The sequence below is a fragment of the Athene cunicularia genome (genome assembly GCF_003259725.1).
Source record: "Athene cunicularia isolate RWA chromosome 18 unlocalized genomic scaffold, athCun1 chr18_part1, whole genome shotgun sequence".
NCBI lineage: Eukaryota > Metazoa > Chordata > Aves > Strigiformes > Strigidae > Athene > Athene cunicularia.
In genome coordinates this window covers 13436394-13450760 of record NW_020799123.1, presented here as the reverse complement: position 1 = coordinate 13450760, position 14367 = coordinate 13436394, and the positions used below count along the sequence as shown (strand labels likewise).

The following is a 14367-nucleotide window of genomic DNA, read 5'->3' as shown; positions in this document are numbered from 1 at the left end:
CAGGGTACAAGCTTTATGTACACATAGACTTCACAAACACATAAACTACAGGCACACCGAGCACAACAGTCAAAGCTACAGCTGCAGAAGCATTAGAGAACTGAATGGTGGTACCTGTGGGATCAAAGACAACAAGACTACCAGCCTGGTCTGTTGTGAAAGAGATTTACAGGCCTTGCCACTTGAATTCTTGTTTGAATTAGACCATCTCTTGCTAATGCTGCTACCCTTCACTCTGCAGCTTTTCATACTTTTAATAAGTCTACTGAAGCCTAAGCTTGAATGATTCCTTTGCTGCCAAGACGCTGTCTTACCTGCATTAGGAATTCACCAAACTTCTGGATCTCATGCGTTTCTCTCAGAGGTTGACATACACTATTAGCCAGTTTCTGTTCCCTATCTAATTAATTTAGTCTGATGATCTAAAGCTAGGTTGTGCTACCAGACCCGATGAAACCTTGAATGGACTTCACAGATCCGTAGGAAGGCAGAAGCCAAAATAATACCCATTGAAATACAAAGCGCATTTGCGAGGCCGAGAGTAACTCACCCCCTATTTCCTAACAGCATCAGAGATAAGCAGAACTCGGTTCCATACCAGTTTGGTGTTTTTCACCCTACTGCAAATTCACAGCTGCTGGACTACTGAAATGCTGATGTGTATTAGTCTCAGTTCTCACAAGGGGGTGGCACAAGAGAATACTAAGAGCACTGTCCTGTGGAGCACACTGCTCCCCCACTGTCATCTGCTTCATGTAACAAAGAAAATGGCCTAAGAACCTTGAATAGCCAAATTAAGTTAGCTGAGACTTTACTCTTAAAAAAAAAAAAAAAAAAAACACCTTGACCAGCACTTTCTACCCATGCACGATGGGTCTTTGTCAGAAGCACTTCTGCTATTATTAAAAGTTTCCTCATTTGTTTTTCTGAAAGTTTATATTACATTGCATGTATCAGAAATAATACCTTATTCAGCAGCAGTTTTGGAGCTGTCCAGAGGATGGAAAAATGCTGACATTTCACTTAAGTTAGGAAGTGATGCTAAGACCGTTACGGCAGAGTCGCAGAAACCAATGTCCAGACCACATGCACAGCATAGGGCACGGGCTGAGCTCTGTCCCTCTCCCTCATCCACTGAAGCCTTTCTGACAGCAGCAGCCACAGCACAACCTCCCCCTCCTGAAGACCTCCCTCTGCAAATCCCAGCAACACAACCACAAGAAAGCAGGATTTACACTGCATGAAGACACCATCACTTACGGCTTAACACTGGCATCTCCTTCCTCATCAACAAAATGGTGCTGCACAATTTCATGAAATCCACTTAAATAAGTTCCTCTGAACATACCAACATGCTACAGATCCTATAAAACTTCATCCACTGAATTACCTTCGTGGTCACAGAGAATCAGTGGAAATTCATTCTATGTGAGTCACTATTTTCCCATTTATTACTTGGGAAATTACTTAGAAATTTAAGGTAAGGATAATCTTTCATTGGGGGAAGCTGCTTACAAGTTATACATCCATGCTGTGTTGTATTTCCTGATTTTTGGACCAGCAGGAGTTAGGACTGAAGCAGAAGTTGAACAATGTCTAGCAGAAATATCCCTGGACAGCCCTGAGTCACATCTGCAAGATCCTAAAGCAACGGTGGCTTCTTTCACAGGCTAAAGGAAAGGGTTGGATGTCAGTAATTGTATACAAAAGCATACACTGTGCTTGAACTGCCAATGAACTAAAACAAGAGAAATGCTCTTTGTCCAGAAGAGGCTGTAAGCCTATTTGTCCGGAGAGAAGGAAATGATCCCTCTGCCCCAGCGACGGAACCGCCTTGGGCCACAGCAAGAGCTCGGAACTGCTGTTGCCACCTCGTGGGCTCCACGTTGAGTGCCAAAGGCCACGCGGTTCACACGCCCGAGCGGGCACGTGGGGTGTCTGGAGGGGCAGAGGCTCTCACCCAGCCTACAAGGGGCTCCCCCAGCAGAAGGCTCCAGGAGGGAACAGCAGTAACCTGATCAGGCCAAGACAGTGGAAGCTGTGCGTAAGCTGGTCTGATGCACTTTACTGGGTTGCAAAATCACCTTCTCAAGATCTTTTCCTTCGAAATTGTATCAGTGGCCCATTTTAGGAAGGAAGCAAGAATGTTTAAGTAGTATTATAGGACCGAATGGCTTTCCTTCAGCATGAGCAGAAGGCATGAAAATGACATTCCCAGCATTTCTACAAGGATGTGCAGGCACATCAACTAGCCTGAGCACTCAACTAGCCTGTCTCACTAAACTGGCCATTGGTGATGCTTGACTCACAAGTTTGTCATTAACTAGCTCTCTCTTTCTCCCCCTCAAAAATGAGATAACTTTTCCATGCCAAATGGAACACATTTAACAAAAGACCTCACAGGAACTATTGCTCCCATTTTCAGCACCTAAGTCATAAAAAGCACAGAAAGCCAGGGGGAGAGAGCACTGTTGCAATTCAGTAGCCGTGCAAACACAGTCCAGGAATCTTGCGGTTCGAGCATTCCCTCAAATTGCACTTTCTTCACAGTTCATCCAAGCTACATCTCCAACCAGATCAGAAAGCAAAATACAACGGCCTACAAAACACCATCAAGCTTAGCAAAAAATCAACAGCTTGAGATCAAGATTCCTCAAACCCATCTTTAACACAAAACTCCAAATACTCAGAAGCTTTTTAATCCTGCTGTTTAATGCACTAGATATAACATTAAAAAAAAAAAAAAAAAAAAGCATGAACACATTAACAGTAACATCTGCAGTCAGTTGCCAGACCAGTCAGGGCTGGATCAAAATTCTGAGCTTGCCTCATGAATTAGATGAACACAAGGCAGCAGTGACTTCAGAAAATTCAGTGCACATCTCCTTTCATTATCACAGAACACGCACAGACCTGGGCTGCCACCTTTCTTCCCTTTATAAAAGGAAAAGCAGAATAAATGCACATGGAGGGCGGGCACCTAGGTTGGCTGCTTTCAGCTCTTCCACAGGACTTGAGTGGTATTTTATGGCATTTACCCATGCTGCCAGATGCAACTGTTGCACGTTGGGAAGCATCACACACTGTGGCAGTTAAGACTGGACAAGCAGCAATATTTGGATGAAGTAGAGATTCACTGCTATGGTAACAATGGACCCCAAAGCCAGGTCATGCACAACTGCAAAACACATTGGGAAAGAGGTCTTTGAAAACAGAGGCCAGAGAGAAAGAACCTGGATCCAGGTAAACATAACACCCTAAAATAAAGGCCTGTGACTGAATGCATGGAAGCAGTGCCATGTTTTCTGGTGTAGGTGAAAAATCATTAAGAGCTTCTCAAAGGACATCTTCTCTCCCACCAGAATTCTAGCTCCATAATTAAGAGCAATGCAACTGTGAGATCTGCAACAGAAAGCTTAACATTGCTCAGAAGCAAGGCAATACTTTCAGGCCAGCAAAATTCATCTTAGATCATACCTGCCCATTCAACTTAACACTAACTATTTTTGCAGCTTTGAAACAAGAAAACTAATAGCAGCTGAAAAACTCTCAAATCGGCATCTGTGTGAATAACCTGAAAGCTCTTTATGGAGTGGTGGAAGCAGGAGAGTGGAGGAAGATGTTCTACCAAAACTGAAATAATGACCCATTGCAGGGATGCTGTTTTTAGAAAGAATTTCTTTTCAAAGAGAATTGAAGTCATTGGAATATTCATCCACCATCAGCCCTGACCCTCTCAATCCAAGCAAGAAGTGAGGGAGACAGGGATAGCTTGTGAAGCTCAGCAGTTAGTGGGTGAGACACCGGGTACAGTCCTGGAGGGACCATTTCTTTTGGTAGTGGACGAAGTTTTTCACATGTTGGTGCTCATCCTGGACTGGCTGTTAGCTGGAGTAAGCTCCCCTTGGCTACCTTCTCTCGGAGGAGACTGCAACAAGACCAGAACACATCCTAGTTAGTGATGTGTAAATAATGTGTAATGTGTAAAGCAGAGCGCTTCCTGAGAGACCAAATGAAGCACCGGTGAAGTACAGCAGGGTAGGAGCAGCAGGAGAGCACACCCCCAACTCATAAATAACAATGGCTTTGCAAAAGCTTTGTGTTTACAACTTCTATAGTTGCAGTTCACAGGAACTGTTCCTAAAAAAGACAAGCCAGAACTTTTAAGCCGCTCTTATTTACTACGTACAAGGTGCTGTTGGCCCCAGAAGCTGAATCCTATCTGGCATTTAGTTATCACAGAGATTAAAACACTAGAGAATTTCACATGTTCTGTGGCAGATGGCCTATCCTCCCTAAGGGCATCCTTTTGGAACTGCATCCTTAGAAGGAATACTCAAAGCAAGTCATGCATTTTTTACTTCCTCTACTAAAAAAATTACTTCAAACAAACTTTGTTTTGATAAAAGATAGGTGCACAAAGAATTAGTTGGAATGAATGAGTTAGAATCCACCCAAGCACATAAACTTCAAAGGAAATGTCCTTTGTGTTGTACAAGCAGGTCAATGTGTTGGCTAGAAACGCTTGCTCCTTACGTATTTAGTATTGTAAGAATTTGTCCAGTCATGAGCACAATAAATTCGTTCCCCTCCGGAATCTTCAATTCATCAACTTTTATAGTTTCAGTTAAAAATAAAATTCAAATTTTAACACTAAAAGTCCACATTTCACAGGCCCTCACCTTGACATGTATCTGGTTGCGCAGGACTGCAGCTCGCAGGATCATCGCTTTGGCACGGCGCTGAAACTCTTTGCCCATTAGTAAAGACTTCTCAAAAGTTGTGCTGCGCTGATCTACATCTCGAGCATAAAGAATCTGTAAGCAATAGAGAAAACTGCACACCGGAGCTGTGACAGGGTTCCCCAGCAGAAAGCCCTTTCTGGGCGAGGGAGCAAAGCTAAGGGATCACAGCGTCCAAGCTTAAACACAGATCCAGCCCCAGCAAAAACTCCTGTTGCAACAGGTGAACACAGCTGCAGTGTCCCACAAACACAGAGTTTCTACTCTTAGTACAGCTGTTCAGGCTACAGTCTGTGGTTCAGATGCACTCACCTTACTGTGAGAGTCTATTCTGGCGTTGATTAGCCCCTCCAGGATCAGCTGAGTAAGTTCATCCTCCAGAGCAGCCACCGTGGTATTAAAAGCAGTAGCCATCTTGCGCATATCTGCCGACACATAGGGGCTGAAGTACTGGGAAGAAGAAAACATTCAGTTGCCAAGTGTACTCCCCCACCCTCTGAAAAACCACGGGAAAAGCAATTACAAAGAGATGGCCTATCTGACTGCTCATCCACCTCTCGGATTACAGGAACAATTACCTGGATAAGGGCACGATTTCGAATCTGAGTATAGAGTGTCCTGACGTGAGGTGCAAGGTACATATCCAGCAGCAGGTTGTCCTGTGCAAAAACAACACATCAGAAACTGAGAAGTAGCCTGGAAAAATATTCCTATGTTCTGAAACATATACGTATATATACTTAAACATTGAGGATATTACACTACAGCAATACAATGCCATTAAACTAGAATGCATATAAGAACTAGCAATACATTTTTAAAAGTTTCTTTTCACCTTCTGCTGATAAACTACTCCCAGTTTCCATTCACTACATCAGGAGACAGAAGACACAGAGGAGCTGAACACTCTTAGTAGCTACTTTTAACAGTTACTGCTTCTCACAAAAGGCTAGACGAAGGGAAAGGGAACTTCTAGGGTCTGTTCTGCACTGCTTCCCTGCAACTCACCTTCATTTCATCCAGCATCTTCAGGCATGAAGCATATTTAGATTCATAAAACTTGAAAATGATGTCACGAACCTGTGGCTCCAGCTCCAGAAACAATTTGAAGGAGCTACAGATAAAGATGGCCATGATCAGACACTGGAACCCGCCAGTTTGATTCCCCAACCCCATCACTCCAAGCTGCAAGGTTACAAACTCCCACTATCGTCTGAAGATTCCAAGAATTTACTTTCTAACAGACCAGATTGGGTCTGTTAGAAAATGGTCTAAAGGACCATTTTCAGCAGAGCTGGGAGCCTGGAACACAAGAGAGATGCAGCACAGCATGAGAGCTGTGATGAAAGAAAGCAAGAGACTTTTGACATACCAAGTAGTCCACACAAAACAAAAAAATGAGTGGGAATAGGTCAAAATCAGGATATACCTGCAGAAAGCATAGGCCACATCTGTGCATGCACTATAGCCTGTGCTAGCCAGCTCTGTATTCCCTTTCACAGCACAGCCTGCACTAAGTCCAGCATGCCATAGGTCAGTTGAGCACACAGCTGTCTCAGGAAAACAGCCTGCGGTCAGCGTGTGGGATCTTTGGGATGCACACGCTTTCTCAGCAGTCTCCCAATTCTCCATCACAGATTCCCGAACCTTGGGATCTCACCGCATGAATCAGCCAATAAAAAAGTCAGGGTAACAACCCTTTTTCCACATCAACTTCAAATTAGTGCTTCCATACACTTAGCTGCCAGGAATTCAGTATCACCATAGTTCAATCTATGACAAACAAACACCCGTTTTCTCCCAAAGGCTGTAATTGTCTTGACGTTGTATGTGTCAGAAAGTACTCTGCAAGATGTATAAACAACTAAATTGTATTAATACAATTAACATTCACCAGAACAAGTAGTAATGTGAAGGCAAATGATCCCACAGCTGCCTTCCGTGGGGCTCTATCCCTCTGATTTAATATCTGATATGGACTGCTGATGGAGATAGAAGATTGGGCTATGTACATGTTGGATCAGACCTGGGTTGGAAACTTCTGTTATACCACTAAAATTTCAGCTGTGATTAACCACTGCATTGTAGGCAGTGAAACATCAATGCCAAAGCCAAACTACGGCTCAGCGATTCTTTCTCTTCTGTATGAGCAAGCTATTCCTCCTGCCAGAATTCACTCTCAGCCGAAGCCCCGTGTCCCAGCAGAGGTCCAGCACACACAGACTCCTCACAGCATCACTCACCTGCTGGAGATCACATTTCGCTGCAGTTCCTGGCGGTCAAAGGTAGCAAGGGCACAGAGACCACCATAGACAGCCACGTTGCTAGGAGACAACAACTAGAGAGAGAGAAAGCTTCACTGACTACTAAAGTGGCAGAAGGTTGGAATTACCCCAGAACCACTCAGCATGCTCTCAGGCGTTCACCCAGAGCCCAGGGAGTGACTGTCCACTGCTAAGAGAGCAGAAACCACTCCCAACAGCCAGTCTTTTGACTGAGCTATGCAGGTACACAAATCTCACAGGCAATTCCTACGTGACCTAGAGTAGATCATTGAGGGGACTCAAGAACAGACTTTTTCTAAAAAACCACACACACGTGGTTCACAGCACCACCAAACTATATAGAAGTGATGTGAGAATACCTACAATATCTGAATTTTACAACCTAACACTTAGAAGAATTATATCCCCTCCAAGACCTGCATGCAGCTCCCTCCTGATCCTCACCTCAGGGAAATCACAGTGATCAAATGATGCCAACAAGAAGCACTTTGCGGCCTGTTTGTACTTCCGAGCAGCTAGTTCAGCCAAGCCTAGGAACCAGAGAAAGTTAGTCCTTTGTTTATGATAGCATATAAATTAGGAGAAATCGCAAAATCTGAGGAGCAGACAGGCCCCCACATGGTTGCTAGTGCCTTCACTATCAAAGTGAAACAAGAGTCCTGGGCAGTAGCATTGCCTCACACTGGCACCCTCTCTGAAGAAACTTGGGAGAAAGAAATGGCAAAAACAAATCAGCAGTTCCATCTCATCAGCTTTATCAAATTTTGCATTTCTGGTGAGAAAATACAAAGTCTGACAAATCTGAGAGAAAAAAAATAAGCCAAGCACACACTGTTGCCAAGGAGCCCTAGGGACAGCTAACAGGCAGAAAGATGGGCAGACAGTGCAGGAAGCTGAAGGATTCACTCACCTGCTGCACATTTCAGTTTGGTGAGAATTGCTTGTGTCTGGCTGTCTCTTTCTCCTCTTTGCTAAAGGATAAAAAAAAGCAGTAGTGAGCAAGCAGTACAAAACCATTATGATGACAGCTGTCCTTGGGACATTTCACCCTAATAGTTAGCTCGCGAATATCAACAGCAAGATAACTTCATCTTATTTCTCTTGGGAAATATGGCAAGAATTGAGGATGGGAAGTCTCTCTGTTTTTACCAGGAGTTCGACTTTTCTACACATGTATCATGGGAGAAAAACAACAATGAATCTCAAAAGGAACAGCACAGCAGCCAAGGAGGCTGGATTTGGGGCAGAAGGGAGTCTTATAGGGAGCAAGCCGTAAAGGGCAAAAGGAAGAAATAGTTTTACAAATTTTGGAGACAGAAAACAAAGGGAAAACCCATGCAAGTTAAAAAGCAGGACCTTACTTCTGCAATTTCTGGTGTAGACTCAGCCTTGCTTACATAGCTCAGAACATGAGACCAATTCTGGAGGTAGACACTGACCTGTAGAGAGCCAGAGACAGGCACGGATAAATGGTGTTATCTAGATGAGCAGCATCACTGCAGACACCAGAGGTGTAACCAGAGAAAAGTACAGGTGGCCATTACAGCAGCTATCAGAAACACCGGGTACCATTTCCTGCAAACCCTCCTTCCTACCTTGATGACATTGAGACACATGTTGATAACATGCTTAGCACTGGTGCAGTAATCACGGGCTCGCGAATAACACTTGAGAGCGTTGCTGAGGTCCCCACAGTCAAGGTAATGATCACCTAAGTCATCATGGCCTCTCCTGGAGCACAGGAATTAAAATACCAATGAACTGTGTGCTCGAAAAGAAACACGGTCAGCTTGTTCCAAACAAGTAACTCAACACACTGACCTAAGGCACTGAATGCAGGTGACATCCTGTGTTAGGTGCCTGGAGGAGCAAAATGCTCTTCCTTGCTCCAGCAGAGCCTTCTGCATCTCACCTGATACTCTCCTTGATGGAGTTCCCTTTGTAATTTTTCAGATCTGTGTCGAGTTTCTCCAGTTTAAGAAGAGCTTTTTTGCGTGTAGCTTCAACCCAAGCTGTGTCAAGAGGAGGGGGTTCAATTCCACTATCAGGGACAGCATCAGGTGTATTCTGCAGTTCTCTGAAAGGAAAGAGCTTGGATGAGGCTGTTATGCTGCAAACTTTTCAAAACAGAGGTCTGCTAATTGAAAGCAAGTTAGTAGCAGTACTGCAATGAATTATTACACTCTACAGAAGTACTCAGAGTCACTGAATTCAGTCAAACACACCTGCGTGGGACACAGGGTGCACATGTTTACGAGTTCTCTCCCCAGCTGTACTGCAATGGCCTGGGAGCAAAGCTACACCGTACAGGTACTATCCAACTTATTTTTACATCCAGCTCAGATCAACAAATCTACTTGTCCTGAACTCACTTTCCAGTATTTTAAACACTCCAAGTTTTTATGGGTTTTTGTTTGCAGGTTTTTTTGCCAACAGTCCTTTTCACACAGGAGGAAGCAATGAACCTACGGTCACACATACAGGGCAAAGACTGCCAGGGCAAACCAGACAGGAAATCAACCCGTGCACAGAGCAACAAAAATAACACACAGAGAGGAAGCCTGGATGGGTAAGTGAAGTGTCACAGGGTACTCTTAGCAGCAAACCTGTTAGGCAGGGAAAAAAAAACCAACATCCAAACCAAGGCAAACAGTTAGATAAGGTTTTAATTTATGAACACATGAGCATCTAGAAGAGGCTTCACCTCCACAATCTACCTAAGGAAAGATAACTGTGTTCATTAATATTTGAAGCAGCTGGAAGGACTAAACTCTCCTCAATATCCACCTGTAGCCTTTCAAAACACCAAGACTTCAGACTGAGATAATGTCTTCTGTGTCTAAACTTTTAAAAAAACATGAGACCTTAGGCCTAGACAGACACATTCTAAGGGCAAAGACAATCTGCATAAGGAACACGCAAAGTCCCCACTGCGGTGCATCGGTCTTAGTCAAAAGAGCCCCCCAGGTTCCCATCACCTCGTAGTACCTGGTAGCCTCAGACAACTTTCTGTGGATTTCTTCATACACGTCAACATTGAAAGTTCTCTGGACAAATGACAGTGCCATCTTGAGAGCTTCCACCCGCAGCTGTGGGCAGTGATCAGCAATGAACTGCAGGCGCTCAATTCGCATCAGACCACTGTAGCTGGACGCGTACTGCTCCAAATCCTGCAAACAAAAGCCCGGGCTTGGAAGGCGAAGAGGGCAGCACTGGATCAGGCCTGTACACTGGGACTGGCACAGGCTCTCCCGCAGTCCTGAGCCCTTCATGGAGGGCAACGTGACTCAGACAAAGAAAAAAATCAGGTAAGATTATTCCATTTCTGCTTTCTTCAAAAGTTATTAATTTCCTCAGCAATATGCAGTACGTTACAGTTCGCCTTTTTTACGTCAACTGAGATGCTATCTGTTAAGGCGAATCAGCTCACCCACTTCAATCGCTGGTTGTATCACCTGCTAATAATTTTGTCAAGATTCCATCATTTCAGCTGAAGTTTTCTAAACCAGACAACCATTCCAGATATAGTTTTTCCTTGAAAAATAGTTTCCATATGACAGTTTGCATTCTTTTGCTCATACTGATTTCTTCAAACATCTCCTCTGAGAACAAATAGGGTCTCTTACTCTTGAGGAACGATCTGAAGTTTAAATTCCAAACACTTAACAGATCTTAAGGCTTGGAGTGGAGTGGGGGAGAAGAGGAACACAAAATGTCTAGTAAAGGTATGATATGGCATTGCAGGGAGATTTCCTGAAGGCATAAGTAGACATGCAGACAAGCACAGCAGAATGTTCAGGGCAAAGTCAAGCATTCAGGCAGCAGGAAACACCAGACTCAGGTTGCCTGTCCACATTCAAAATGCGTCCTGTCCCACTCACTCACCTCTGTGTCTACATTAAGACACCACTATAGATGCCACGGTAGCATCTTCTAACATGATTCTTGCCTGATTCAGTGCAAGGATATCCTTGCTAAAATCCTGGAAACTCCTGAAATCACCAAGTAATCTCACTTTACTCTTCAGCATTTTGCATGTCAAAGGGGAATGATGGTCCTTCACATCAGTTACGGTGAAAAGAAAATTGCCAATTTCTGTGGAACACTTAGATGCAGTTATACAATAACAAAAGACATAAAGGTCACAACATGATTGCTTCTTCACTCTAGCTTCAGAACAGAACTGAACTGAAATCAAACAAGGTATCAGCTCATATGCTGAAAAAACAAAAGCAACAAAAACCCCCAAGACAACCAAACAAACAAAAAAAGAGAGCTATGCAATAAACAGTGAATAACCATCTGACAACAGCTATAAGATACGGGGACAAGAGGAACAAATTAAAGCTTCCTAACTGAATGCTTTACTTTGCAATTTAAATGTTGCTTTAACTTTTTCTAATTAACATTTTTGTTCTCTTCTGCAACACCCATCTCTCACTGTTACTGAGCTGATACATAAAAAGTTGGCCAAAATCTTAAACTGTTAACTAAAAATTGAAGAAACTAAAAATAAGCAAATACAGCCTGTATAACTCCAGAGCTCTGTGTTTTAGCCAGTCTCTAGAGGATCAAACAATGGAAGAATTCTATCCTAATTACATACGTAAAGCACCTGAGCCTCGCTCCTCAACAAACAAGCCTCAAAATAAAGGACTGATGTCTCCGTAAATAATCAGAGATGGACGAAACTATTTCAGAAGGGAAACTGTCAAACAGGCAGCAAGTCACAAACAGGAATTCCTCCTTGGTCTGTGAAGGTGGAGCAGAGGTCGGTATGTGACACGGAGCTACAGAAGAGGTCATTGCTATTCTCACCCCACCTTGCTTTGAACAAAATCCCTTAATCTCTAAATAACAATTTGACAAGGAGTAAAATGAGAGAGTTCTTCAAAAACCTTAAAGGCAGAGGCCATGCCCAAGCACTGTAACCCACTGGCCCTCAACCAGCACGTACCAGAGTGGGGTTCTCCACCACGTAGTTGATATCAGGTGCATTTTGCTGGTCTTCTTGTGGATCTACGTCAATCTGCATCGGCTCTACTGCACCCTAGAAGAGCAAAATGAGGTCAGAAGTAGCTTATTTCATTTAAGCAGGAAACAACTATGTGAATCAATCTATTAAGGACTTGCTTAAATACGCATTAAATTTTAAAAATGAAAAAACACTCCTCAGTATTTAGGCATGTTTAAGATTTTTCTCTAGCAACATCACTACTCTACATGATGTTTTGTCTAAAACAAGCAGTGCTAAGGCTCAACATTCACAGAGAGTGCTTTATTTTGTCTGGTAAATCATCAAACAAGAAAGTGAAAGGGGTCAGTAAGTCTGATTCTAGAAAGTATCTCAGGCATACATGCTCAATTCCAAATGATATTCCATTTCTCTTCCTTGAGCTAGAGCAGGCATTGACACTGAGCTCGAAAACCTCCAAAACTCACAAAGTACCCAAAAAACTCACCAGGACCTTTAGGACCTTTCAAAGATGCTTTAATGCTTAAAAGTAAGGGGGGGGGGGCACAGGACAGGACACAACAACTGTTACACTTTTTTAAAGTATTAAAAAAATGTAAAGAACAGAATGCAGAATGGCAATGCCATAGTTTCTAACAAATACTGGGGAAAAAATTATCTGCACTGCAAAAATTTACCATCAGTTGAACTATTCTACTGTAGTTATCCAAGTCCAACTGTTTAGGCAGATTTTCTTTTTCAGGAACAACAGAATTTTATCCTCCCAGTATACCCTGCACTGGTTTGAACCACACAAGGAACACACCACTACAATCACCTCAGTACAACTGCATTAATGCAATGCCTGTGCGTGTTCCCATTTAAAACAAATTTACTATGCAGTCCCACAAGTAATACTGGCATGCTATCACAAAAATCAAGCTGAATATCTTCTTACAAAATGCAGAACATGTGCAGATGTTAGCATAAGCAACACCTGATTTGGGGTAAATTGCATGAGGGGACCTTAGAAAGGACAAAAACGCCAACCACCTTGCCCCCCCCCCCCCCCCCCGCAATTAAGTCCATGTTTTTATTGATTTTTCTATCTGTTAAAAAAATCAAAGAAGGGAGGGAGGTTGGGTTGGTGTTTTTTGTGAGGAATAAGGTAGATCTGCCTTTCTTCATTCTAAAAATTGATGTATCTTGTATTCACCCACAGCCTGTTTATTCTTTCACGGACTCGTACGTACCAAATATGCACATATCTCAACCCTGACATGAAATCTCCCAAAATCTGAAGTAAAAGCAAGTAAAGCATATAAAAGTTTGTTTCCTAGTTTGTTAGTCTCCGCATGAAGGAGAGTGAGGGAGGGTGCAACGGACTCTTGATTGCCCAGATGACCTCTCAGAAAAAATGTGCATAAAACCACTGAAGTGGTCGTATATGGAGACCATTACTTTCTCTGTTTTTATCTACCTTATCTCTTTTCTTGTATCATAAACACTAAGTGTCAGGGTTGCATATTTTAGGCTGTGTTTGCCTACCATATAAAAACCTGAGATGGACTCTTGTCAAAATCAGCATTACAGGAACAATGAGTAACTCCAGCTGGTGGAGCAGAATGACCTGTGTCCTGCTACGCTGACAGGCAGCACTCTGCACTGCTCTTAACTCCCAGAAAAGGAAAAGCACCACAAGTGGGCTGGAAGTCCCACTGGGAGACAAAGACTCAAACGTTCTGAAGCAAACTCTATTTTGGAAGGAAGATGCAAGGCTTAATTAAAAACTACTCACAAAGCAAATAAAATAACGCTCTCTCCCCAAGATTTCCTGAGCCCAGAAGGGCGCCCTGCTAGAAGGTACCTCCTAAGGCCTCCTACAAGCTGAGAAGCAAAGACTCGGGCTGGAGCGTCTCGCTCTACTCAGGAGAGGCCTGACCCGCTGCTGGAGCGGGCAGGGTAAAGTGCTGTCACTGATGGAGCGGCTGAGCCGGATGCTGAACTATCTCTCACCCTGCCCCAACCCTCCGCACCCCCGCGCCCTGACAGAACACTCGCTGGCTGGTGAAGGGCAGAACAACTAACTCGCAAAGGGATCCCCTGCGCGGTCACTAAGCGGCCAAGCTCGCTACACCGACCCGCTCCGGGCTCCTGCGGCGTCCCCAGCACCGCAGACGCTCAGCTCCTCTCCCTCCGCCACCTCGCCGCACCCCATCTGCTGCCCGAGCCCTACCTACGGCGCGGACAACGTGAAAATCGAGCAAGAGGCCCGCTGCGGCTGCCGGAGGACGCTCGGCGGGGCGCTGCCCCTAGCCAACGGCGGCGGAAGCGACACGGGCGGGCCCGGCGGAAGGGCGAGCGAGGGCCCGGGACAGCCGGGAGC

At 44.1% G+C, this 14367-nt stretch overlaps 1 protein-coding gene across 1 annotated transcript in view; it reads right to left on the bottom strand.

Annotated features, from left to right (window-relative positions):
• Window positions 1-3409: 3409 nt before the first annotated feature.
• GPS1 (G protein pathway suppressor 1) overlaps window positions 3410-14367 on the bottom strand; it is a 22407-nt gene continuing 11449 nt past the window's right edge. Inside the window, exons 2-14 of the mRNA XM_026861123.1 lie at window positions 11985-12077; window positions 10016-10197; window positions 8940-9104; window positions 8623-8758; window positions 8389-8466; window positions 7938-7998; window positions 7472-7557; window positions 6986-7080; window positions 5751-5856; window positions 5321-5401; window positions 5055-5192; window positions 4683-4817; window positions 3410-3928 (exon numbers count right to left, since the gene is read on the bottom strand). Of these exons, the coding sequence (XP_026716924.1) occupies window positions 3854-3928; window positions 4683-4817; window positions 5055-5192; window positions 5321-5401; window positions 5751-5856; window positions 6986-7080; window positions 7472-7557; window positions 7938-7998; window positions 8389-8466; window positions 8623-8758; window positions 8940-9104; window positions 10016-10197; window positions 11985-12062 (1416 nt within the window). The 5' untranslated portion in view covers window positions 12063-12077 and the 3' untranslated portion in view covers window positions 3410-3853. The remainder of the gene's footprint in view (window positions 3929-4682; window positions 4818-5054; window positions 5193-5320; window positions 5402-5750; window positions 5857-6985; window positions 7081-7471; window positions 7558-7937; window positions 7999-8388; window positions 8467-8622; window positions 8759-8939; window positions 9105-10015; window positions 10198-11984; window positions 12078-14367) is intronic.